This window comes from Uloborus diversus, chromosome 9 (genome assembly GCF_026930045.1).
Source record: "Uloborus diversus isolate 005 chromosome 9, Udiv.v.3.1, whole genome shotgun sequence".
Taxonomy (NCBI): domain Eukaryota; kingdom Metazoa; phylum Arthropoda; class Arachnida; order Araneae; family Uloboridae; genus Uloborus; species Uloborus diversus.
This window is the reverse complement of record NC_072739.1, coordinates 79387952-79413076: the sequence shown is the minus strand read 5'-3', so window position 1 is coordinate 79413076 and position 25125 is coordinate 79387952. Positions and strand designations below refer to the sequence as shown.

Genomic DNA, 25125 nt, shown 5'->3' with positions numbered 1-25125 from the left:
TTCAAAAATATCATGATATGTTCGAAAATATCAAAAATATCTGATATTTTGATAAATATCCGATATTTTCAATCAGCACAAACCTAAGTCCTCAAAATAGTAAATGCATTCTCAAATCACTCTTTATTTTCTTATGTTATTATTACAATATGTAGACTTAAAATTAATGTTTCTTTCATTTATAGCTAATATTTCATTTTACATTTTTATCAATTTTAATGGAGTTAATTTAGCATTAGCTGTTTAACTCATTTTTCTTCTGTTAACTACTTTTTACACAGTCATATGATTCAGAAATAAAAAATATACATTAGTTGATGCACAGTCATAAAACATTTTCTTTTATTCTGACCAACATTTAATATTTAATTAGGCACTTTTAGTATGAATTAAAATTGTTACATTACTAATAGTTTTATGAAAATAAAATAAAAAATAATACTATATTACTTTGTTATATTAATGAGTTTTAATACAGTAGAAAACCGTTATAACGCACACTTTGGGACCAGAACTTTGCGTTATACAGGTTTTTGCGTTATATAGATCATTTCACAAATTTTGAAACTAATATTCAGAATATAAATATATATATATATATATAAGTATATATATATATATATATATATATATATATATATTAGCACTTCAGAATGAGTTTTATCTGCAATGAGTATTAAAGCACCAATATTACAATTTGTCATTCACAAGTAAATATGTTTCACAATCTTAAAAAAGTGAATTATCCTGCACTTCTGTTAGCTTCATGGTTTGCATAACAGCTGCATTTTCAAGAGCCATCTGATATTTTCTTTTTAATGTGAATATTAATTTTCATTTTAAAACTTGAATTAAGATGGAAAGATGAAGAACTGTTTTCAAATTTAATTTACCTAACAATTTTTATGTTTTCAAGACAAAACAGAGGGAGTTTTTTAACTTCAAAACCTATTGTTTACTTCTGAAAAGTAGAGCGGTTTATAGAGAATTGCATTATATAGGTCGGCGTTATAACGGTCTTCTACTGTACATCATAAAAAATATAGTACATAACTTTTTGGTTAGATTTCATAATAAACAAACAATATTACTTATGAAAAAGAGCACCTGTGGTCACTTTTCATGTATCTCTCTGCTCAATATTTTTACTTTATGCCTGCTAATGCTGCAAATATAGATTCACATGGATACATGGACAAAAACTGCACTAGAAACTTCAAAACAGCAATAATGTTGAAAATATTTACATGTGACCTCAAAATTTTGTAAATTATAGTTCTGTTTACTTTTTTCCTTTATTTTTGGAATACATTCATGCTCCCGTAAAATTCTTCTTATGTTGCCCAGGTTGCCGTACCCGAGTTATAAAAAAAGCAAAAACAGGTTGTTTTAAGCAAAGGAAAATCACCTGGCTGTCCCCACATACCAAATGAAAAAACTAACTCCATGTACACAATACTATGTGCATTCAAAGGTAAACATATTGATCAGTTTCATTTTTATCCCTTGATTAACTGTCTTATTATGTTATAAAAAAATTGTAATGTCTGTGCGTAACATTTTCATGATGTTTGCATTTCTAATTGAGTTATTCTTTTTGAAACACCCTGTATTAAGGTTTCATGTCTAGTAATTAAATTTTTCTGTTTATTTTACTGATATTTCTATAAATTTAAATAGAAATCGTTTCAAAGTTTTTGTTTTGTTTACTTTTTTCAGTTAGTATGAATTCAGGTGGAGCTGATGGCAAAGGAACTGTATTTTAATCACTGACACTCAGATTAAAGAGGAGTGCTTTCTGGAAGACATTGACAACTTGCTAAATTCTGAGAAGTACCTAATCTCTTTGCAGTTGATGAAAAGCAAGAAAATATGGAAGTAATGTTTTGAATGTATTATAAAATTCTTCAATTCCTTTTTCTAAAGAATTCATGTGTTAGTAAATGTATCACAAGACCTTTTGAATGTGCTTGTTCAAGTAACATGTGCATTTTAAGTAAATTACTATAAGAATATTGCAAAATTTGCAATGAGACATTGCAAGAACAAAAGAGAATTTACAAGGAAAGTTTTGTAGAGAATGTGGGCATAGTTAAGCAAAATAAGTATAAAACATTAACTTATATATGAAAAATTGAATGCAGAAAATTTTTTATGCAGTTTTTGTGAGACACAAATGTGTCCTGCATCCTTTTATAGATTACTAAGAGTCCTTGCTAAGGGGGAAAATCAAAACCCCAAAATGAAGGAATGACATTTATTTCGGAAATTTTTTGTGTATCACACCGTTAATTTCCTCACACCTCACATTTAATTTCGGTAATTAGAAAAAAAATTGCATTTTGTGTTTTTTAAGGTAAGTTCAAATTGTAAACAATGATTTCTTAATATTTAAGCTGAGTATTTTAGATGTATTTTAGTTCTAGTACTGCACTGTTCTCATTTTATCTGTACTGGCACTTTTGGAGCACTCATGTATTATATATTGCATTTCTTGGTCAGTAATACTATGTGACTAGTTATTTCTTTCACCTCTACCATGAAATATAGAACCCTTTGACTGCTAAATTTAACAAGCACAACACAAAAAATATATTTTTCATGTGTTTTTAATTCTCTTCTTTTGACTTAATACATAAATTTTATTGTAATTTGGTATGCTTTTTAGTTTAACACAATAAATCTGAACTCCGTATTTCTGCTATGTATTTACAGCTTGTGTTCTTTTGTAGGCAGTAAGACCATTGGTTGAAAAAGAAGATAATGCAGACCTTTCCCCATTGGCCCTGTTTTCTTACTTTGTAAAGAGATCTAGTGAGAATATGCACATTATAATTGCAATGAGCCCTATTGGAAATGCTTTTCGTTCCAGATTGAGGCAGTTTCCATCATTGATAAACTGTTGCACTATTGACTGGTACCAAGTAAGTTAATAAGAATGCAGCAAATTTACTGACTATGATATAAAGTAAATTTAAAATAAAAACCAAGCTACTGTTTAATTGTTAGTTCAAATTAAATTGGCTTTGTACTGCGTTTTGTAAAGTTATTGAATGTAACCCCTTTTTAAGTACGGGTGTTGACTATTATTGGGAAATGGAATGGTGTGCTTAGTATTGTTAATAGGGAAAAGAAATCCCCCTTCTTCCTGAAACATTTTGTTTTAAAAATCATTAACGAGTAAACAAATATGTCAAAAAAAATTCTGTGTCATTTAGAATTAACACAGAAAGCTACTTTTGGAACATGATTCATTCCTTCATCCATCCTATATGAACATCTAAATATTCATTCATTCTGCTTGCCTGTTGCTGACTCGGATCTCCTCTATTAATGGCATTGCATAAAAGTTACAGCATTATAAATGAATAACAAAAAACAATTAAGCTATAAATTTATAATAGTATTTAATAAGCAAGAGCATTATTTCTTTTAAATTTTGTAATGATATTTAATAAATGCAATTATTAAATATGCACCAGCCAAAAATCACTTCAATGTGTAATGAAAAAAAAAGAGAATTCATTTATTATGAGATCTCTAAAATACAAAAACTTATAGTTGTGACCAAAGGGGCTCACATGGTAATCAGGTCATGTATGGATATTAATAATCCATTTTAATAAAATGAAGAATATATGTGTATATTCCCTATACAAATTCACAGTTTAGGTCGAATCTCAACCATATTTTGCAGGGCTTGAACTCGGGGCTTAAACTTGAGCCCCGAAAAAGAACGTGGGGGGGGGGGGGGGGGGAGGTTCAAATGCCGAAAAAAAACTGAAGCGTTCAAATTTAAATTTTAGCACCGGAAATAATGTTTTTCAAAAAAAAGATGATGCAAAAATGTTTACAAAAATTAGAATAAAATTTCTGCAAAAACCGCTGATTTTTCTGCATCAGATAAAATTTGTTCCAATGTTCCATGGTGATTTGTATGTGAGTTAAACCTGTTTCTAACTAATTTCATGCTAAAATGTAAGTAAACTCTTCAATTAGAAATTTCTTGTTGAACACATTGCTTTTGTTAAAATTTGTAGCATGAAGAAAATCATCAAATAAGAATAAAAAATTCAGGCTTTTGTTTAGAGGCTTTTCCTGTGATTGGGAGATTTAAAATTAATCCTTTTTTGGTTATGTTTCCGCTATCTGTCGCGAAAGTTTGTAGATTTTTTTTTGTTCAAGCCAGATTGTTAAACATGCATCACTTGACATAACTTTTATTTTCGAAGTTGACTGTGCAAAGCTGAGCAGCGCAGCTAGTTAAATAATAAAACAATTGACTTTCCATTTCCAAAAGAAAATACTCGCACTTCAGATTGATTCCATTTTAAAAAGGGGCAATGTGTTGAGGATGAGCAATTTCCACTTGCACTTGCTATCACTGTCTTTTTCAACAGTACTGTAGAAGAACTGCTGAATGTGTTATTTTGCACCTTTTACTTCCGGGTTTCCTTCCCTATTTTAATAAAAAGCAGACCAGATGCATTTGCAAATTGGCGAGAGATCTCAGCTAAGGAAAGCAGACAGTAAATACAGTGCATGCTTTTTAATTTGTAGTGAAATGAAAATGTGCTTTTTTTTCTTCCACAGTACCGTGATGTAAATTTTTAATGTTTTGAAAATTTTGCTACACCATAGTTATTCTGCACTTTTTTTGCCTCATATTATACTAAATATTTTTTGAAAATATTTTATACCTACATTATGTTTAACACCACATTTATTCTAGTTTTATTGCACAAGAGATATTAAACATCACTTTTAAAGTATTTTATTATTATCAATTGAGGCAGTGAGAAGCAAAGAGATGTAAGTTAACATTTTAAAGTTTTGAGTAAAACGCGTTTAGAGATAACGTTCTAAGTAGGCTTTCATTGCTTTTATTTTCTAAATCATACTGTACAGCAGCACTTTCCAGGGCTACTAGTACTATCACTTCCCCCAAGACAGAGGAGAGATTCCCCTGCTATTTGTACTGGTTATCTCTAAATTTTTAATTTTGCCCCTTACATCCCATTGCTTCTCGCTGCCTCAATTGATATTGTAAAACTTTTTATGTGTTCTGATGAATTAATCTAGTATGTAAAAGGGGGGGAAATGATCAAGTTTGAAAACATTTGTATTGGAATTTTAACGTTTGAATCAATGATTTAAGAATGGATGTAAGTCCTATAAATTCAATAGGACTTACTTTTTTTCTACAATCCTCAATTCTCTTATTCTTCTAATTTTGTCTAGCCCTGGCCAGAAGATGCTTTGGAAAAAGTGGCGGAATACTCTTTAAAGAACATGGCTTTAAAATCAGATATGCGGATTAATGTTGTGTCAATTTGTAAATATTTCCATACTACATCTCAAGAACTGAGTACACGGTTGGTCTAATTTTGCTTTATTTAAAAGACTTTAGATAAAATAAAAAACTTATGAAAGTGACTATAACCAGGGGTGAAAGTTTTCCGTCTCTTGACGGATTTCTGTCTTTAAAAAAAAATCGGAACTGAGTGAGACAAAACAAGATGAGAGTTTAAAAGTAAATAAATAATCGGTGAGTCATTTATCTGAAAAGTTCAGATTTTTTTTTTTTTTTTTTGTTGAATTTATGTTTTATGACCATTTTAAAGAAAATGCTATTTGTTACCTAATGATGAAAAATAAATTATTCTTAAGTGAAGTGAAATTTCTTATGAATTTATTTCTTAAAAAATCATAATTCTTCAATGTGTTAGTCAATATTTTCAATTTTTGCATACTTTTCATATGAATAACTTTTTATTTTTAAAGTATTAAGTGATTCAATTTGGTTTACTCATCCTCAAAGTAATATTCTTTTTTTTCTTCTTATCCTCAGTAATTAATTTTGGGACTCACTTCTTGTTTATTTGAAGAATTTCTGTCTTGGAAATTTTTTAAACTTTCACCCTTGACTTTAAGGTTGATTCATAATTGTTAAAAATCATAATTGTTAAAAACTTTTATTATTTGTCTAAGTTACCTGACTCAAAAGTTTGTGTCATGACTATGAGTTACGTTTTTTGAAGTAGTTTTTAAAATACCCTGCCCAAACTGACATTTTATTTATGTTTTGTACTTGATTTTCTTCAAGATTATGAAAACAGATTAAAGAAGAAATCAGATGTATTTGAACATCAAATGTTTCATAACAACAATTGTTTAATGTTGCTTGTCCCCCCCCCCCTCCTTCCCAGCCCTATTCTAAAGCTAAAAATTAGAGGCTGCCACTCGCCACGTGGCGATTAAAGTTGCAAAAGTGGCGATTAAAAAATGTGTCATCGATTGTCACTGCTGATGACCACTCTTGCTCAGTCACTTTGCTTGCATTCCCAATTGAACCACATTCCCTTCCCCCTGTTCCGAGCTACCCCACTATGTATTTCTTTTCCTCACGGCTCTCTAGGGAACTAGCCTCTAATGAAAGTTTTAAATCATCAATCTTATTCAACAAATACCAGTTAACGATACTCTAGTGATCTAATGCGATGCTACAAGTATGGACAATTTCATTTTATGTATTTTATTCTCGATATCATAGATTCATTTTTATCAAGTTTATGAAGTGTGAATGTTTAACACAAATTCATTTTTCTTAAGATTTGAAATAAACATAAACATGTCGTGCAAGATTTTTAATGTCTTTTACCAGTCATATTTAAAAACTAAAAGCATTTTGCACACATCTTCTAGGACATGCTCATAAATAGTTTGCAGGTTACAGAAACAATGTTTAATGTATCGCTCATGCACAAAAAAAGTTACACAACTCAAAACACATATTTTGAGGTTCATTTAAAAACATATAACAGTTTGAGATGTTGCTTACAACAGGAAAAACATCATAAAGGTCCCTATGATTTGCAAAATGATTTACTAATGCTCTAAAACCAAACTTTTTTCTCGTTTTGCACTGTATACTAAAAGGTTTTTTATTTATTCATTTTTGTCTCTTCTCTAAAATTTTATGCTTTTTGGTTGTGTCACCTTTCTTGCGTGTGAGCGATATTCTGATGATACTTTTTTCCATTATTAATAAAAATTTGAAACATAGTTGCAGTTTTAAAACGTGGCCACTAATAAAACTGAGTCTACTGGCGACTGGCTACTAACCAAATTTCCCAGTTTTCAGCTTTTCCATATTCTATACACTTTTTACAATGAAGAAAGAAAATAAAATGTTAAAATTTATAAAACTAAGAAATAAAGTAAAATCTTGAGATTTCCTTGAAACAAATCATCACAATGAATAGATGCATCATGTAAAAAAAACAATAGATTTAATCTTTCCTGGAGATGTTTTGAAAGAAATAGCACTGTATTTAAATGTGGCCTCCCAATTTGTTTGGAAAAAAAAAAAAAAAAAGATTTGGCCTGCCTTAACTTATGCTGCAGAAACTTATACTTTAATGAGTAAAACTTCTAAAAACTCTAAACAAACCCTAGAAGCATGGAAAGATGTATATTGGGATTCACCAGGAGAGACAGAAAGCAGAACATATGAGCAAGCAAAGTTACTGATGTATTTGTAAAGTAAAATGCTAAAATGAAACTGTACTGAACCTTTCTAGAAGAAACAATGATGGATGAATGATCAAAGTCTTGTTTTGGATGCCAAGAGCTAAGAAAAGACCGAGGAAAAGCTCACAATGTCTTTGGAGTTGTAAGATTGTCCAGTTGTTTCAGACCAAAATTTATAAGAATTGTCGAAAATCGGGCAAGTTGGAAATATGAAAGCGATGTCTTCCTCTTGTAATGGATTGATAAAGGCTGACAATCATTATAATTTTATGGGGGGGGGGGGGGTTGAAAAGCTGGGTGCTTTTATTCAAAGAAAAAACTAGTTAAATTATTTACACGATTTTTGTATTAATAACAACAAATGATTCTGAGTACCTCTTTGTATGTAATTATGTTTTTTATGTGTTATATGCTATGCTTTTTATTGGTTTTGTAGTTCTTTTAATGAATTTTGATCATTCTTTTTAATAAGTTAAGATACATGGAGGCGGAAAGCAAATATTTTAATGATTTAAAATTATGTATTTCAAGTTCCTATAGTAAATGTAGCTTTTAAAGATGTTTAAAGAATGCAAATATTTTTCTTAAAAATTATCCTGTTAGTTTTTAATACATAATAATATTTCTTTATGTGCTTCAATGCTAGATTTGCGAATGAACTTGGACGTCACACATATATCACACCTACATCATATCTAGTCCTTATGTCATCATTTAAAGAACTTCTGAGCAAAAAGCAAGAAGAAATCAAAGCAGCCATACAGCGCTATATTGGTGGCCTCGGACAACTAGAATTCTTTTCAACTACGATCATTGGAATGCAAAAAGATATTGAGGAGTTGCAGCCTAAACTGGTTGTAGCTCAGGAGGAGGCTGAAGAATTAATAGAGGTATTTTTGTAAAGCTTAATTTATGTTGACGGAAAAAAATTGAAAATTATGCATTTTTTAAAAGATATTCAGATAATAATTACACCCAAGCCAGATTATTTATAAAACACGAGTATTTTTGTGTTTTACACATATTACTTAAATTTTAATGTCATGACAAACTCTATTTCGTTTTTAAAATGCATCTATCACTGTCACACTCCATATAAAGAATACTGTAATAGAATATTTGTATATCCCTTTTACCTGAAATAAATGCACTTTTATCAAATAGTTTCTAAAAAATTTAAGAAGAATGTTGAACTCTCATTAAATTTTTTTTGCTTTGGTTTGTCAAACTTATTTTTTCATAATCAATTGACTCGAAACTGTGGTAGCAAAGTCAAACTGCAATTGAATCAATTAGTTTGAAAACCAAATCATCTCCTGCATGGTACATACACTTCTAAAAAACCTTGAAAACGGCTTGAAATAAAAAGTTTTATTTTTAAGTGCTTGAAAACCTTGAAGAATGTTAGAGTGTATTTTTATTCCTTGAATTTTGTGACTTACTTTTAAAACGATACACAGGTTTTTCACAGACTTTCTCCAATTTTAATTGCATGCTTCAAAAATGCGATTTTTTTCAGCAAAATTGTATTATTTTGGGTTTTTTTTTTTTTTTTTTTTGGAAAACCTGCATTGAAAGAACTGATTAATTTAAGACTGCCATTGAACTTAATTTTTATAATGAACTAGTATTTTAATAAAAAACTTTTTTAAACTTGCCAACATCAAGCTCAAGATTCATCAAAAATTGCATGTGATGTTTGAGATTACGACCTTTTGGAAGCTATTTCAATGCATACTACTTTAAATCTGCTTATTTTAGTTTTTGTTTCAGCAGTATATTTACTTATTTATTTTTTAATTTTAAGTTATTAAATAATTGACAACATTAATCAGTGTGGTTACTTGCCGAATTTGTAGCTTCAAATAGTGGCACCCTTGAATTGGATTTGGCTAAAAATGATGTATTATTAGACATTTATGGACATTATGGCCGCTTTATGGCTTGTATGAAAACAACAAGCAGTGGGAAAATATTTCATCATATGTTTTTTGATCATGCCGTCACAACAAAAGTTTAAAATGAATTATGAATTTTTTTTTTGAATATTGCACTTTTATTGTTATTTTGAGTCAGTGGTATTCAATCTTTTTCTTACTTAACCCATTAAGCGCCAAGTCTCCCATTTTCGGAACCTTCAATTAAGATTTTTTTCTTCATCAAGTAATTAAGATATCATTTTGAATTTTTTTAAAATGAATGATATAGAACCAAACTTTACTGGTAATTTTTTCAAAAAGATTTGGAATGTAAATTCTTTTTTGAAAAATTTTTAAATTTTGTGTAAATTTCTTGTTTTTGCATCACACGGGGGAAAAATTCCCGAAAAATAATAAATGCAAATGCAGGAAATTAGGAACATGAAATATGAAGCTCAATAGACCTTTTTTCAAATCACAACAAACAGGGGCCAAGAAAAATAATTTAAAGTAGTTTTAGAGGACTTTATTTACTAAAGTCCCAAAATGGGAGATTTGGCGTGTTCTGATTAGCAGAGCAAGTCATGCCCAGTAGAAATCGTTCTCACCCATTTTGCGTGAATGAACTAACCTCTTTTTTCCTGCTGAAGCCACAGCCCCCTTTGTAGTTTCTCATTGTAAACACTTTTTTGTTGTTCAAGGTCAAGAGCAGGTGCTTTCATCAAAACAAGTAACATTCCATTCGTTTAGAAGAAAGTTCTGAAAAAACAGGGGTGCCAATCCTCCCTAAGGAGGGTGACGCATCTCTCTGAATTTCTACAGATCACGAAAGATATTTCCGTAAAAGGAGTTCAAATTCCCTTTAAAACTATTCCTCCCCCCTCCATCAAAATATTTTGTAGCTCAGTCAGCTCCATGCTCCCAGCTCCCCCTTCAATTAGGGAGATTGAATTTCAATAAAGAAATTTCTCCAGCTTTTTTTTTTTTTTTTTTTTTTGAAATCAAAAATGTAGTAAGAATTTTTGACTTTTCTACGAGCTTCAAACACTATTTAAATAATATATTTTAGCTTAAAACAAGAAGATGAGTGCAGTATCACTTGTTTGTGAATCGCCAAATTCTTTTCAGATCGTTGAGAAAAAAAAACTTTAATCGAAATCGTTTAGATCACAGATAATGCGATAACTATCTCACTTTATATTTTTACCATTTATCGTAATTTGTTGGATGAAATCGGTGAAACTGTGACCGTTGATAATTCTTCAATGCGAAGCATGCTAGACAATTATCTCTAAAAACATTATGATGATGAATAAATCATATCATAAAACATGTTGTGAAGCAACCGAAATGTTGACTGCAAAAAATCCCTTGCCTATAATAACACAATAACACCATCAGGGAGCCCAAAAATATCTTAGTTCCATTTTATAAGATACATTTTATATAGTGTGGTAGTGTGTAATGGTAAATGACATTTCATGTCATAGTCATTTACCGTTGCTCGATCCCCCTACATGTTTAATAGAAAAAAGCTACCTCTTCTTTTTGTGTATGAAAATCCTAAGGCTTTTTGCTAAAAAGTAGTAAAATGTGTGGGAAAAGTTCCGTTTTGTACAAAAATGTATAAGAAGAAGGAATGCAACAAGAATGAAAACCAGACACGGAGTGATGTACGGGTAGAGGGAAGGGGGGGAGGCGTTCTTAAGGGCCCCAACGGCTCAAGAAATTGAAAATAACTAGCATACTAATACTTATTAATGTTACAAATATACACTGCTAGCCTCTGGGGCTGGCCTCCACAGCTTTTGTTGCAAGGGGGCCCAAAATGTATAGCTTTGGGTGTCATGAAAACTTAAAAGTTCTACATTTTAAAGCTTGAATATGTTAAATATGTACATAAAGTACCAATACCTAGCCATATTAATTACATAAAAACGAATTTAGGGCTTTCTAATTGGATTTAGCCAGAAATTATTCAAGTATCAACATAGTGGCAGGGATATGTATGTTGTCCCCATTAAACGCCAAGTCTCCCATTTTGGGACCATACCATATCTCCTAACCTAATAAATATTTTTGCGAAAGTTCAGCTACATATGATTAAAGATGTGTATTGAATATCAAAACACATGAAAACTTAAGTATTTTCAATGTGGTTCATATAGCGGCGCTTAATGGGTTAAGGATTGTCAACAATGTCCTGCTTTGAAGGAGTTTGTGAATTAATGAGTTTGTAACAACAAGACTAGGAAGTTACACGAAATGTGACATTACGCATTTTTATTGCAACATGCTTATGTAATATGGATGATGTATGACAGTGGGAGGGAGGGGATAAATTGAAGACACTTTGCAACAATGGTGGCTGGCAGCGGGAGGGGGGGGGATCAAAAATAATGAAAAAGTAACATCATTTATGGACAGCCCCTTAATGCCACTATTAAATATTAATTTTAATACTTTTATAGTGTGTTGTAAATTACTCTGTAATGCTAAAACTTTTATGTGAACTAGAACTGCACCAGTACTTATTATTTTTCTATTGTAAAAAAATTCTTCCTTTTTAAAAAGCTCTAACTAGTTCCTGAGAAAACTTATTTACTCTTGAAAACTTCTTTAATACTCCTTGAAAAAAAATATCAGCTTTTATGTACAAACTATGTCCTGTTTCACCAAAGGAGCTAACTGATTTTCAGATTCATCGATTCAATTTCAGTTATTTTGAAAAAATTCTTAGAACTATTTCATAGAACTTTTATTTTATAATTTGTGAGATGAAATGATTTTAAACCTTTCTTTTTCAGACAATTAAAACTGAATCAGCTGAGGTGGAAAAAGTAAAAATAGTTGTAAATAAAGATGAAGTTAATGCAAAAGCTCAAGCAAGAGAATCTGCTGCTTTGAAGCAAGAATGTGAAGCTGATCTAGCTGAAGCTCTACCTGCCTTGGAGGCTGCTCTTGCTGCTTTGGATACTCTTAAGGTATTAGATCATATTTAATCAGTTTAAACGCTATAAGCCAATAAAACCAGTTGCTTTTTTTTTTCCAGCCAGAAAATACTTGCATTAGAATTTGTTGCATAAATGTCAAAATTTGTAAAAAAATTCTGTTGTAGTTAGCAATCTAAATCTGATGTGCTGAAAGTATTTTCTTAAACATACTGATGACATAAGCAAAAAATTGGGAAATGAGCAAAAAATTTTAAACCTCAGGAAAATTCTAGGACTTTTTTTTGTTACTGTCCAAAGCTGAAGTGAACCCTTTTATCAAACATCAAATGATCAATGTTATTTTTGCTAATAATAAAAAATCTGGATATTTGTCTGGATGTTTGTTTTGCGCACAGCACTTAGACCGTTCAGCCGATTTTCATTAAATTTGCCACAGAATTAGATTATAGCATGGGGGTGTGTGCACTTTGAAGCGATTTTTCAAAAATTTGATTTTGTTCTTTTTCTGTACCAATTTTAAGAAAATTTTATTGAGCAAATTATCTTAACAAGGACGAGTAAATGACCAAATTGTCATATCGTGAAACCATAACATGGGCGAGCAAATGAACATAGCAAATTGGTGAGAAATTCATCATCCATTATTTGTCAATATACAGGCGAAAAAAATTACCTTTTATTTTTCTACTGGGGGCCAAGCCCCTGCGGTTACTGCTAGTTAAGTAATTAAAAAAAATCAATTTTGCAAGAAACTTTATAAGAAATAAACTTTTTTTTACATTAAAAAAGGGAGTTTCATTGCAACACATTATTCTGTACTTGAGCTCAAATTAATAATCTTTTTTGCATTCACCACAGAAATAGAATTTTTTCGTTGAAGATATTTATTTGGCACTGCCACTAAATAAGTCAATAAAAAATGCTTTTAAAATGAAAACCTTAAAATTATCGAATGCGTAAACTTTTCGAAAGTTGAAGACAAAGAAATAATGAACCAGCTGGTCACTAAAAGCAACTGACATAAAATTAAATGTACATGCCATGAGTTCAATTAAAAATGTGGAGACAATTTTAGCTGTACTATAAAGTAAAAAATGAAACTGTACGAAACATATTCAATGTTTATCAAAGACCAAGTTACCAAATATAATTTTAGCAATACAAAACATAATTTTTTTTCTTAGGCTATAACAAAATAAATGATTAAACTTTTTAAAGACAATTCTAGAGTAAGCAATAATTTTGGAAACGCAGTGGTTGCGGCACCGACCATCGGAGCTGGATTCGGCATCCGACCTAGAAACTAGCGCCTGCGCAAATCTGACACTTTCAGCGGATTGACACGCCTCCTTCGCTTGGCGTGGCGCGGCGGTTCCAACTAGTGACGTCACTAGTTCCAACCACTTCCGACCATCGTGCGTGCGTGCTTGGTTTGTGTAAAAATGGCTACTGTCATGGAACGCGGTGCGAGTTTCAAATCATACATTGAATTTGAAAACTGTTTAAAAGGGTTCCAAATGAAAAGTTATTCGGATTTTTTCATCGCTGATTGCAGAACTTTGGAAGCAGCTAGAAAGCACTATCCAAATCCTGCCATGTATATTATACGACCTGCTGTGACACACGTCGGTTAGTCGCCGTAAATCTACCTTAATTCTTATTAAATTATCGCTAAATATAGTATTTCACTGGAAATTCATATTAAGTCTCATATTATACATCCGACCTCCATAGAATTTCATAAGGTCTATTTAAATCATGTCCGACCCAAAGCATCGGCACTCAAGGGCATGGGTCGGAGATGGTCGATGTATTGCAGCGAATAATTGAATTATGATTAAAGCATAATTACAGATTGTTTATGCCATTTTAATATCTATATTAATTCCAGAACTATCATTTCGCTCGGCGTATATATCTTAATTTGCGTAGTCAACCATATATTACTCGTCCGACCGCTTAGAATTTCATTGGGAAAGAATCTTAATTTGTGTGGTCGGCCATACGTATTTCGTCCGACCGCTTAGCATGGTCATTGGGAAAGTATCTTAATTTGTGTGGTCGGCCATACATAATTCGTCCGACCGCATAGAATATCATTGGTCGGCTGTTGAAATTAGATTCCGCCCATCCTAACGCCCCCTTGGTCGGGTTCATAAAACAATCCCGACCCCAAGGCAGTAATTTCTACTCTGCGCATGCGCAGAAGGAGGTCGGTACTTCATTGCATTTCGGGCGGTAGGTGCTGCAACCACTGCCTTTTGGAAAACATTAAGTACGTACCTTTAAATTTTATTGATCATTGAACATATCATTGCTATCTGCATTTCATTTGCTGAAGTTCTAGAGAGTTTTCTGTTTAATTTTGCAGTGTCAAAGTGAGCAGTGTATTATAATTTATACAAACATAAAAGCAAAGCAGTTTTATTTATGAAACTATTTTCGATTTCATATATATTTGAAATTTATGTAACATAAGAGTGGTAAACTTGTCCTAATAGATTTTTGAGAATTTCTTGTGTGCATTGAACCAATGCCCTTAACGCTAGGGACAATGCATATTTAATTGCTTATTTATGTATAAATTGTTATTTATACAGTCGTCTCTCTCAAATCCACACAGCTTAAGACCAAAGATTTACAATTTTCAGAATTTTACTAACTGATTTCAGTCATTAATTTTTTAATGTATTCGCTGCAAAATTATCACAATTCTTTTTCAAAAAGAAAATATTACTTACATGTGAAACAGAAAAAGATACAGTAACACCCAGTAAAAAGATTCTTAAAAGCAAGTATTTCAGTTCATGCAATTAGTTTATTTTTGAAAGTTTTAAATGGTTCTTGTTTGCTTAAAACTTGTGCTGCTAATTAGTTTCATTTTTTTTATGACATTACAAAACTACATTATATAGTTTCAGATATCCAATGCATAACTGATGAAATGATAAAATAGTTTTTAAACTGATAGACCAATGGGGAAAAAAAAGGGTTACCATAAAGTTAGTATAAAGGAATGAAACCTGTCACATGGCTGCCACACAGCTTAGCTTAGCATAAATTTTAATTTAAATTATATTTATGCAAATTAAACCTTTAAATAAAAGATAAAATGAGCATAACTTCTCCTTTTTAACATTTAATACTTATTAAGTTATTTAGATCTTGAATCCTACTTAAAATTGATTGTGAATTCCCTTATTTATATCTCAAACCTGGTAAAGATTTTAGAAAATTATAAATTTTAAGTTAATGGATTTGAAACAGTTCACAGTTGACTATTTATTTCTTTTTTCATGCTCATGATTTTTAGCAATGCATAAATGTGGTGCATATTTCTTTTCTTTTTAGCCAGCTGATATAACTGTTGTGAAATCCATGAAAAATCCACCTAATGCAGTAAAAGTAGTTTTAGCTGCCGTGTGCATAATGAAAAATATAAAGCCAGATAGAATTACAGATCCTGGAACTGGCAGAAAAGTAAGTGTATCTTGGTGCAATAGATATCACATGTATGTGTAAGCCAAAAGTTGTATTTATTTTAAATCCTCCCATTTTTTAAAAAGCATTGATCAGTTCTGCTTAACTACTCATCTTAACATTGTGAACTATGTGCTTGCTTAATAGGAAATTTGGTAACTAAATTTTAAAATATAATGCAGTTACATCTTGATCTGTAGTCTGTACACAATATTACTTTTTAGATACTGTAATGAGCAAAAAACGTTTGCTCTATTTTTACATTTTTGCTCAAACTAAAAGTCTTTTACTCCAGTATAACTTAAACACTATTGCTTACAAATTAATTGTGTTATTTTTAAAACTTCATCTTTTTTACTGCGCCTCATGGACGATATTTATATCATTGGATTCTGTGATTATAGATACGATAACATTAAAAAATAAAATTTCTCTCCCTATTTTGAATCAAGATCTTCAACTTTTTTCCTCATTAAAGGCTTGTTTATGCATTAGGGTGGAGTCAAAAAAAATCAAAACTTTTATATGTAACTTGCTATGGCATGGAAAAGTTTCGATTGGTCAAGACTTACGAAACAAGATTTTTTAAATTAAACTTGGATAATTTCTTCCATTTGCACAACAAGTCTGAAAATGTGGAAAAATAGAAAAATTTAATTATTTTTTGTGATTTTTAATACTTTTGTTCACTATTTTTAATGCTATAAGACGAAGTTATGATTGGTGAAAACTTAAAAATGGAACAAAATTTATCAAACTCGGATATTATCAATAGATCTCAGGTAGTTGCAAACAAAAATTTAAGAAATGAATTTTTTATCGTTTCTTTGATACTTTTTAAAACATTTTCTTCGATGATTTTTTTAAAGTTATTGAACAAAAAAGTTGTTGCGAGTGCTACTATATAAGAAAAGTAATTCGTTCAGCTGTTACCATTGGATTTCCCAAATCCATTAACATGTATAAAGAACTGTTAGTTTTTATCTTTTTTATAATTTTTTAAACGCATTTTTAACTTTTAAGGGTCTGCAATGATGTGAGTTATGGTTCAGAACTTTAGTTGACTGAGTGGTAGAAAAACAAAAACAGTATGGGAAAAGTGAGATAAATGAAGGCACGGATTACATTAGTCTGTCTTTGAAAGCTGTTTTAATATGAAGTCATTAATTTTTTCACAATTTTGATGAAATTAAGTGAATGATAACATTATTTGTAATCAGTAGCGCAGCCTGAAATTGCCTACTGGATGGGGTGTTTGGTCATAATACAGCTTATATCTTCAGTGGGCAGTGTGTAAGGAAAAGCTAGCGAAAACGGTTGGGGATCATGTTTCTTTTAGGAGAAAGGGTGTCAACACTAAAATTTGGCCAATGTGGTTCTCCAGGGAAAGTAAAGACACTCTAAAGCTGCTTTTCATAGGTTTAGAGAAACTGGTCACAGTGCAGATAGGCTCCAATATTGTAAGGCAAGGCGTAAATTTAAGTATTTGGTACGAATTCAGAAAAGAGAGTTGGAGCAAAGACTGGCAGATAACATAAACAGGAATCCCAAGAAGTTTTTTGCATACGCTAATTCGGGGAAAGTTCGAAATAGTCATATTGGGCCACTGGTTGATGAGCACGGAATTTTAATTCAGGACGATAGTGATATTGCTAATGTTCTTAATAACTTTTTTTCGAGTGTTTTTAACGATAACTGTATCTCAACAGTTGACACCAACAAGACGCAAGCTATAGTACAGCTTGAGGACTTTGTATTTTCCAGGAATGACGTTTTACTTCATATGAAAAAAATTAAAGAGACTAAGGCTCCGGGACCTGATAATATTTATCCAAAAATTTTAGTTGAATGTGCGGAGGAATTAGCAGATGTAATCGTAAATATTTTCAATGCTTCTTATAACTCGGGGACAGTGCCAGAGGACTGGAAGCTGGCTATCATTACCCCGCTCTTCAAGAAAGGGTCTAAAGGGAGTGTGGGAAATTATAGACCTGTGAGTCTAACTTCCGTGGTTTGCAAAATTTTGAAACATTGATAAAAATTAAGATAGTAAATTTTCTAGATACTAATAATCTATTAACTAGTTTTCAGTACAGTTTCAGGAAAGGTAAATCTTGTGCAACTAATTTATTACATTTCTATGACAAAGTTACCATGGCTTTGGACAATAAGAAGCCTGTAGATGTTGTTTACATTGATTTTCAAAAAGCTTTCCATAAGGTACTGCATGTTGCACTACTTAGCAAATTAGCTGATATAGGAATAGGAGGGAAAACTTTCATTTGGGTAAAAAACTGGCTGACCGGAAGGAAACAAAGGGTAGTTGTAAGGGGAAATTATTCTAATTGGAGTGAGGTTTTAAGCGGGGTTCCTCAAGGATCAGTGTTAGGGCCTGTTTTGTTCATTGTTTTTATGAACGATATTCACAAAAATATTTCTTGGAACATGAATTGTTTTGCTGATGATGTCAAAGTTATGGGGACTGTAGAAAATGAAGAACAAGCAAAACAGCTGCAAGAGGATCTAGATCATATTACGGAGTGGACTGATAAATGGGGTATGGCTGTTAATGTTGGGAAATGTCAAGTGCTACATTTAGGGCACCGAAATAAGTGTACAAGTTATTATTTGCAAGGTTCAGTCATTAGTCAGGCAGACAAAGTTACTGATCTGGGTGTCTTAAAGGCCAATAAGATGCTTGGGTTTATCAATAGATCTATTTCAAACAAATCTAAAGAATTTCTTCTGCCCTTATATAGAAGTTTGGTAAGACCTCATTTGGAGTATGCTGTTCAGTTTTGGTCTCCTTATTTTAAGAAAGACATTAATGTATTGGAAAGGGTTCAAAGGCGAGCTACAAGGCTAATAAATGGACTTTCTCACTTAGACTATGATTCCAAGCTTAGAAGGCTAAAAATGTACGGTCTTGAGCAAAGAAGAGACCGAGGAGACATGATTCAGTTGTTTAAATTTATTAAAATGAAAGATGTTACGGGGCTGAAGTTTAGCACTGAAAACAGGACAAGGAGTCATTGTTTTAAGCTATTTAAATCTCAGGCTAACATGTATGTTAGGAAAAATTATTATTTTAGCAGGGTAGTGGAACCTTGGAACAGTTTACCGGAAGAGGTGGTAATGAGCAAGGGAGTAGATAGTTTTAAGAGGGCCATTGATCTTCACTAGGGATTGTAAATTGACCAGGACCAGTCTAGCTGGGCCCAGAGCCTGTTGCTGGTCGTCACTTTTTTATTTGTATTTGTATATAAACTATTGTATTAGGATTGCTTATATGTTTTAACACCAAGGGGGTTACATTGTAAGATAAAAATATAAAATATTTGTGCACACAACTCAAAACTATCTGCATGTATTTAAAAAAATATACAATGTGAAAGTAAAAATTTCAGTAATCATTACTGAAAATGTCAGTAGGGGTAACTAGGGAGCCTTGACCATAAGGGAGGCTTGACCCACCCTTCAATTTTTGTATTTAAAAATATTTTAGCTGTTTTTCACTATATGGCAGTCAAAGCTAGTGGTGTGATCAGGCACCCATCTTAGTTTTATCCATCTAGCTATCAGGTGTGTGGAGATATTTAGAAAAAAAATTTTTTCAACCTAAAAACTAAGATTTTTGAGCATAATTTGTAAGACCTTTTCAGCAAATGTAATTAGTTTATACTCTTGCAAATGGGATTTTCTAAATACTATAATATTAAGCTTTTATTATAATTATAAAGTTTGTTCCTTGACTTAGGCTTAACCTCACCATGTGCTACTCTGTACAAAATGGGTAGGTGGGGAGGCTTGACCCACTCTATGTAAGGTAGGTTTGAACCACTGGGTCAAGGCTCCCTTACTTAAGTAGTTTAGGAATTCTAGAAATACTATTTATCAAAAACAATTTATAATTACAATAGTTACTTTATGGGGATAATATATATATGATTATTATATATTTTGTATGTTTATAATAAAACCAAGACATTGATTGTTAACAAATATTAACTTATCAGTTATTGTTTACAATGGAATTTTTGTTGCAATAATTCATAACAAAAACTAAATTATGATTAATTCATATTGTAGGCGCCGCTTAATGTGATCACGGTTAATGTTATCATTCGCTTAATGTTATCAGAATCAAAGTCCCGGAACACTTGTATGTTAACACACGTTAAAAAAGTCGGATATTGTAATCAGCGTCTTCGTTTATTGTTATCACTTTTTCATAAACTTTCAATTTTTCCCCCTTTTTTATTCCTCAATTAACAGAAATACATGGGCAAACCCTGACGAGACTAAATTTCTGTGCAGCATTTTATGGTTTTCAATAGCAATTCAAATTTTTTCTAGGAATGAAGCAATAGAAATTTTGCCCCCAGTGACCACAGACTCCCCCTAAGAAAAGATTCTTTTGCACCTAAAAAAAATTCAGTCGCTGGACATGTTGCAGGCATTGATGTAGGACCTCCATTGTTGCCATTACTTTGTAAACTATTAAAGAATTCTGTTGAGATTGAAAACAAAGCGAAGTTAAATTAAAATTTAAACAACAAGAAAAACCATGCTGGAAAATATAGAAAAGCTGAATGTGCTTTGAAACTGGTTTACGAATGTCAGGGAAAACGGTCATATTTTACTTCACCTATTACTATGTGATTAAAAATTGCATAATTTAGCTTTAACTTTTTATAGTTGAGATATTTCCATTTTGTTAATTTAATAATTTATAATTTAAAACTGCGTTCAGTTGAGTTATTGTGATTTTAATTTGAGGTTGCCAAAATAAATGCACCTTAATTGGAAAAAAATCATTATTTTGTGTCTCCTGGATTCTTTTGATTATTGTTATCAGTTGGTTATTGTTATCAAATTGCATTTGTCCCAAAGTGATCACATTAGGCGGCGCCTACATATGCCAATTCTCTAGATTTTTTCCCAAAAATAAATCTGGTTTTTGAGGAAAATTTGCAAATTTAAGTTAATTTTTTTCAAAAAGTTTTTCTGTTATAATTATTTTTTTGTAAATATTAATTTATTATCAATAAATTATTACTACTAACACAGAGAAATACAATATCGACACACCTTTTAGCTGCACTGAAGAAGAAATAGAAGATTTTATAGTAGAAAATAATAAATTTGATTTTGACGACTTTGCTGTTGTAAAATTTGCAACAAAAAGATATTTGTGTTATTTTGTTGTGCGAGTTACACGAGTATTGGTACTAAATGATGAGTATGAAGTCACCTTCTTACAACGATGTGAACAATCATTTAGTTTTATTTATCCAGAAAACAATGATTCATAAATTCAATTCTGAATATTAATGTATACATGATCTTAAAAATAATTTCTGAACATTCAGTTATCATGATAAAACATGTATACTTAATATTTACATAATTAATAAAAAATATTTTCTATTTCTCATTTTACAATTATATATCACAACCCGGGTCAAGCCTCCCTTAGTAAGGGAGGTTTGACCCTCTAACCTAAGTTTTAAAAAATATTAATTTTAGAAAAGAAAAAATGTATTATATCGCAAATATATTCCTGTTGCCAATAGAATGTACTTCAATATGTGCTATCATATGATATTTAAATTTTCAAAATAAAATTTACGAAAATGTTATCTGAAAACGTGGTCAAGGCTCCCCAGGTTCCCCTAATCTCAATAATAATTTCTAATCTTCTTCAGAATAATCTTAATCATTACTAATGCCATGCTTATTGTGCTTTCAATTATGTATCCATGAAAGCAAGAGATTAATTTCATTAATTTATCTACAGATTTTCAAGGTAACCATTGTTTAATATTAATATTACTTTAAAAATTTTGAGCAAAGTACATATTTGCAGCAAATGTATCTGCACAGCTGCAAATGTATCCTCGCACAGCATGTGCGTCTACATTATCTAGCTATGGGCATTTGACCCCAAAACCTCCCTGCTGGCTGCACCATTGTTCACTCTCATTCAGTGGTACCTACTGTATAAATAAATGCATGCATATATATACAGCATATGATTGTATACACATGAGTGTAGCCAGGATTCCCCCTAGGGAGGGGCAAGCATAAATGCAACAAGTTAGTGGTTTTTAGTTGCTCCCCCCCCCATATTAGAGACGTTGAAAATTGCTTGAAATTATAGTCCTTAAAAAAAAATATGCTAATTTTAGTCATAGTAGGGCAAAAAAAGTTATGTAGCTTTCCCTTGAGAATTTTTTGAAATTGATGTCCACTTAAGCAATTTTAAATTATCTTTCGAGCCATATTTGGAAAGAGCATGGGAGTTAGTTTCTCTTCTAGGGAGGGGCAGTTGTCCCTTCCTAGCTCTATGGCTACGCCCATGTATGCATACATAAATGAATGTATCTTTACATTTATGAGCATGGGCAAAGGTTTCTTGTTTTGACTACAACCTTTTCGACTAATCGCTTGTTTTTGAACATTTAAGTAAATTTTATTTTGAATATTTCAAAATTAAACACTTAGTATGTATTTTATTTTATGGATCTCTCACAACAAAAGAAATGTTTTATCTCCTTTATTATAAAATACTATACTTTAATTTAACCTTTAGGTAAATGACTTTTGGGGACCATCAAAAAAACTTCTTGGGGACATGGGTTTTCTGCAATCGCTTAGAGAATATGATAAAGATAACATCGATGTAAGTATTTTATCTTCACTGTTCTTGGATTTATCTTGTTGTACTACATCCAAATAAAAATTATTTTTTAAAGTGAGCTTTACTCAGGTTCAATCAAATTATTAGTCAACAAATTGGCTTTACTATTCCTCATAGTACATCAAAACGTGCCAATTCAATTGATATGGAGCAAAAAATAGGAACTTGCTCTTATAGGCCAGTGGTTTGGAAGCGTAATTGAAGTAATTGGTGGAAAGCTGGAAATTGCTTTAATCTATGCCGTATGGATCTGGAATGACCATACTAATTTCCCCCCCCCCCTTCTACTAAGTGAACTTTAGCCGTTAACGGCCAAATTAATGACAAAAAATATCTGTTTTTTCATTAATATAACAATATCTCAAAAATAACGCTTCCAATGGCCATACATATGAATGAAATACTTGTAGAGATTAAAATTCTGAACAAAATGAGTATCTACAATATATATCTTTGTTAAATACTACGTGCGCAACTTAATTTCAAAGTTAAGCTCAAATCACTAATCAAGCGCTTCAAGAAAGAACATAACTTTCCCACTCCCACCGGCCCTTCCCGAGACCCCCCTGGAATAGAACGCTGCAACACCAAAACACACGGCTGTGCTTTCCTAGCTACAGATGTACGTAATCATCAAGTTGACATACTAGATGTTGTAGAAAACAATTTATTTCATTACACTGTAACAAAAAAAAAAAGATAAAGGATCCAATTTTTATACAGAACTCATTTTATTTCGCAAAAGGAAGCACAATAATACTGATAGGTTAATTTTAAATTGAATTATCTAGAGAAAATGACTGATTTTGAGTGACATAGTTTGAATTAGAAAATTAGTTTTTTGTCAAAGGTAATAAGTTTTCCATTTTGATTCTTGAAGTAAATCAATTTTTTACTTTTAACAATTTAAATATTTCATTTATAACCATAAATGTTTTGCTGTGAGACATGGTTTTATATGAAATGCAGTTTAGGAAATCAACATAATATATTACAAATTCAAGGTTTTAAGTAAATGCACATTGAAAACAATAGATTAGTATTTTAAAAAAAATATTGTTACAACAAGAATTTAAAGTACAAATGGCAATCATATGGGCTTCAAAAAAGTAATTTTCCTATTAACAGAGTAAAATAGCAAGTATTAAAGCAAAAAGTTAATATACACAGCAACTTTAAGTAGTTTTCAAAACATAGCTGAAAAGCTTAAAATATTCAGACACATAAACCATCAACTAAAGAATTTGCTAAAATTACTATAAAAAAATATAGTTCAGAAATGCAAAAAATCGTTTCTAAGAGTATGTATAGTGAAATTACGTTTGATTCTTATTTAAGATATTTTTTGCTAGATCAGTAGTAATTCATTAAAAAATATTCCATCTTTTTAACAAACGATAGACAATAAATAAAAATTTACACTTATTGCCATGAATGCTCAACTTTTGAATTTCATCAGTGCATAGTTAATTCAACACATACAGTTATGAGTGATTTTTATATACAGTTAAGAGTAATTAGAAAACTATTAGACATGTAATTATAGAAAAAATGTGTTATTACGATAACTTGAAGTACAAAGGACATCACAGAGAAAGACATTAAGTATAAAAAGTTACGAACCATATATAATATACATGTGGGTCACCTAAAATAATACGCTGAGCATGGCTGAAACATTTGAAAACATGCAAAAGAATAGTGCGTGGGATGGTGATAGAAAACAACGTAAATTTTCTCGCTTAATTTGACATGATAGTATTTTATGACTGCTTTCAACAAATTCTTGAATTCCACGTTCTTTGACTTCAATCACATCACCTTCCATACATAATTTATCCCAAATCACACACAAGCCAGTCATGTTTTCCCCAAATAGTTCACTCACGTAATCACTGATTGAGCTATATTGTACCATTTCTCACAGCAAAACATTTAATGCTATTAAGTTTTTTTCAAATTGTGTAAATTAAAAATTTGATTTACTTCAAGAGAAGTGAACTGGAAAACCTTTTTACCTTGAACATAATACTGATTTTCTAATTCAAATTATGTCACTCAAAATCAGTCACTATCTTTGAATAGTTCTCACTTGAAATTAACTTATCAGTATTTTTGCGCTTCCCTTTAAAGACTAAAATGATTTCTGTATGAAGATAGGATCCTTTTTCATTTCTTTGTTACATTGTAGTGAATTAAATTGTTTTCCGCAACATTTAGTATGTTATCTTGATGAATACGTACCTGTGTAGCTGCTTCCGTAGTGTGGTGGAAATGTGGTTAAAATTTCGAATTGTTAGAAAACAAACCACCAACTAAAACAAAAACAAAATGAGGAAAAAATTTAGGCCGATCGTATTTTAAGTGTTTCCGCAAAACTCCAGGACGTCTCAATGTTTGGTGCCTTCGTGGAACACAAAGAGAAAAAGTTTGACCTACCCCAATGTTGTTGAGACAAAATAAGCACAATTTTTTCGCGTCACATGTGAAAATTTATTCCGAAGATCATCATTTACAAGACGAATACCAAGATCCT

At 31.2% G+C, this 25125-nt stretch overlaps 1 protein-coding gene across 1 annotated transcript in view; it reads left to right on the top strand.

Moving 5' to 3' along the window:
* Nucleotides 1–25125, top strand: part of LOC129230089 (dynein axonemal heavy chain 7-like) — a 179190-nt gene that overhangs the window by 82844 nt on the left and 71221 nt on the right. Inside the window, 9 exon segments of the mRNA XM_054864483.1 lie at nt 1735–1761; nt 1764–1826; nt 1829–1878; nt 2733–2924; nt 5242–5375; nt 8180–8423; nt 12260–12436; nt 15758–15886; nt 22482–22571. Coding sequence (XP_054720458.1) covers nt 1735–1761; nt 1764–1826; nt 1829–1878; nt 2733–2924; nt 5242–5375; nt 8180–8423; nt 12260–12436; nt 15758–15886; nt 22482–22571 — 1106 coding nt within the window.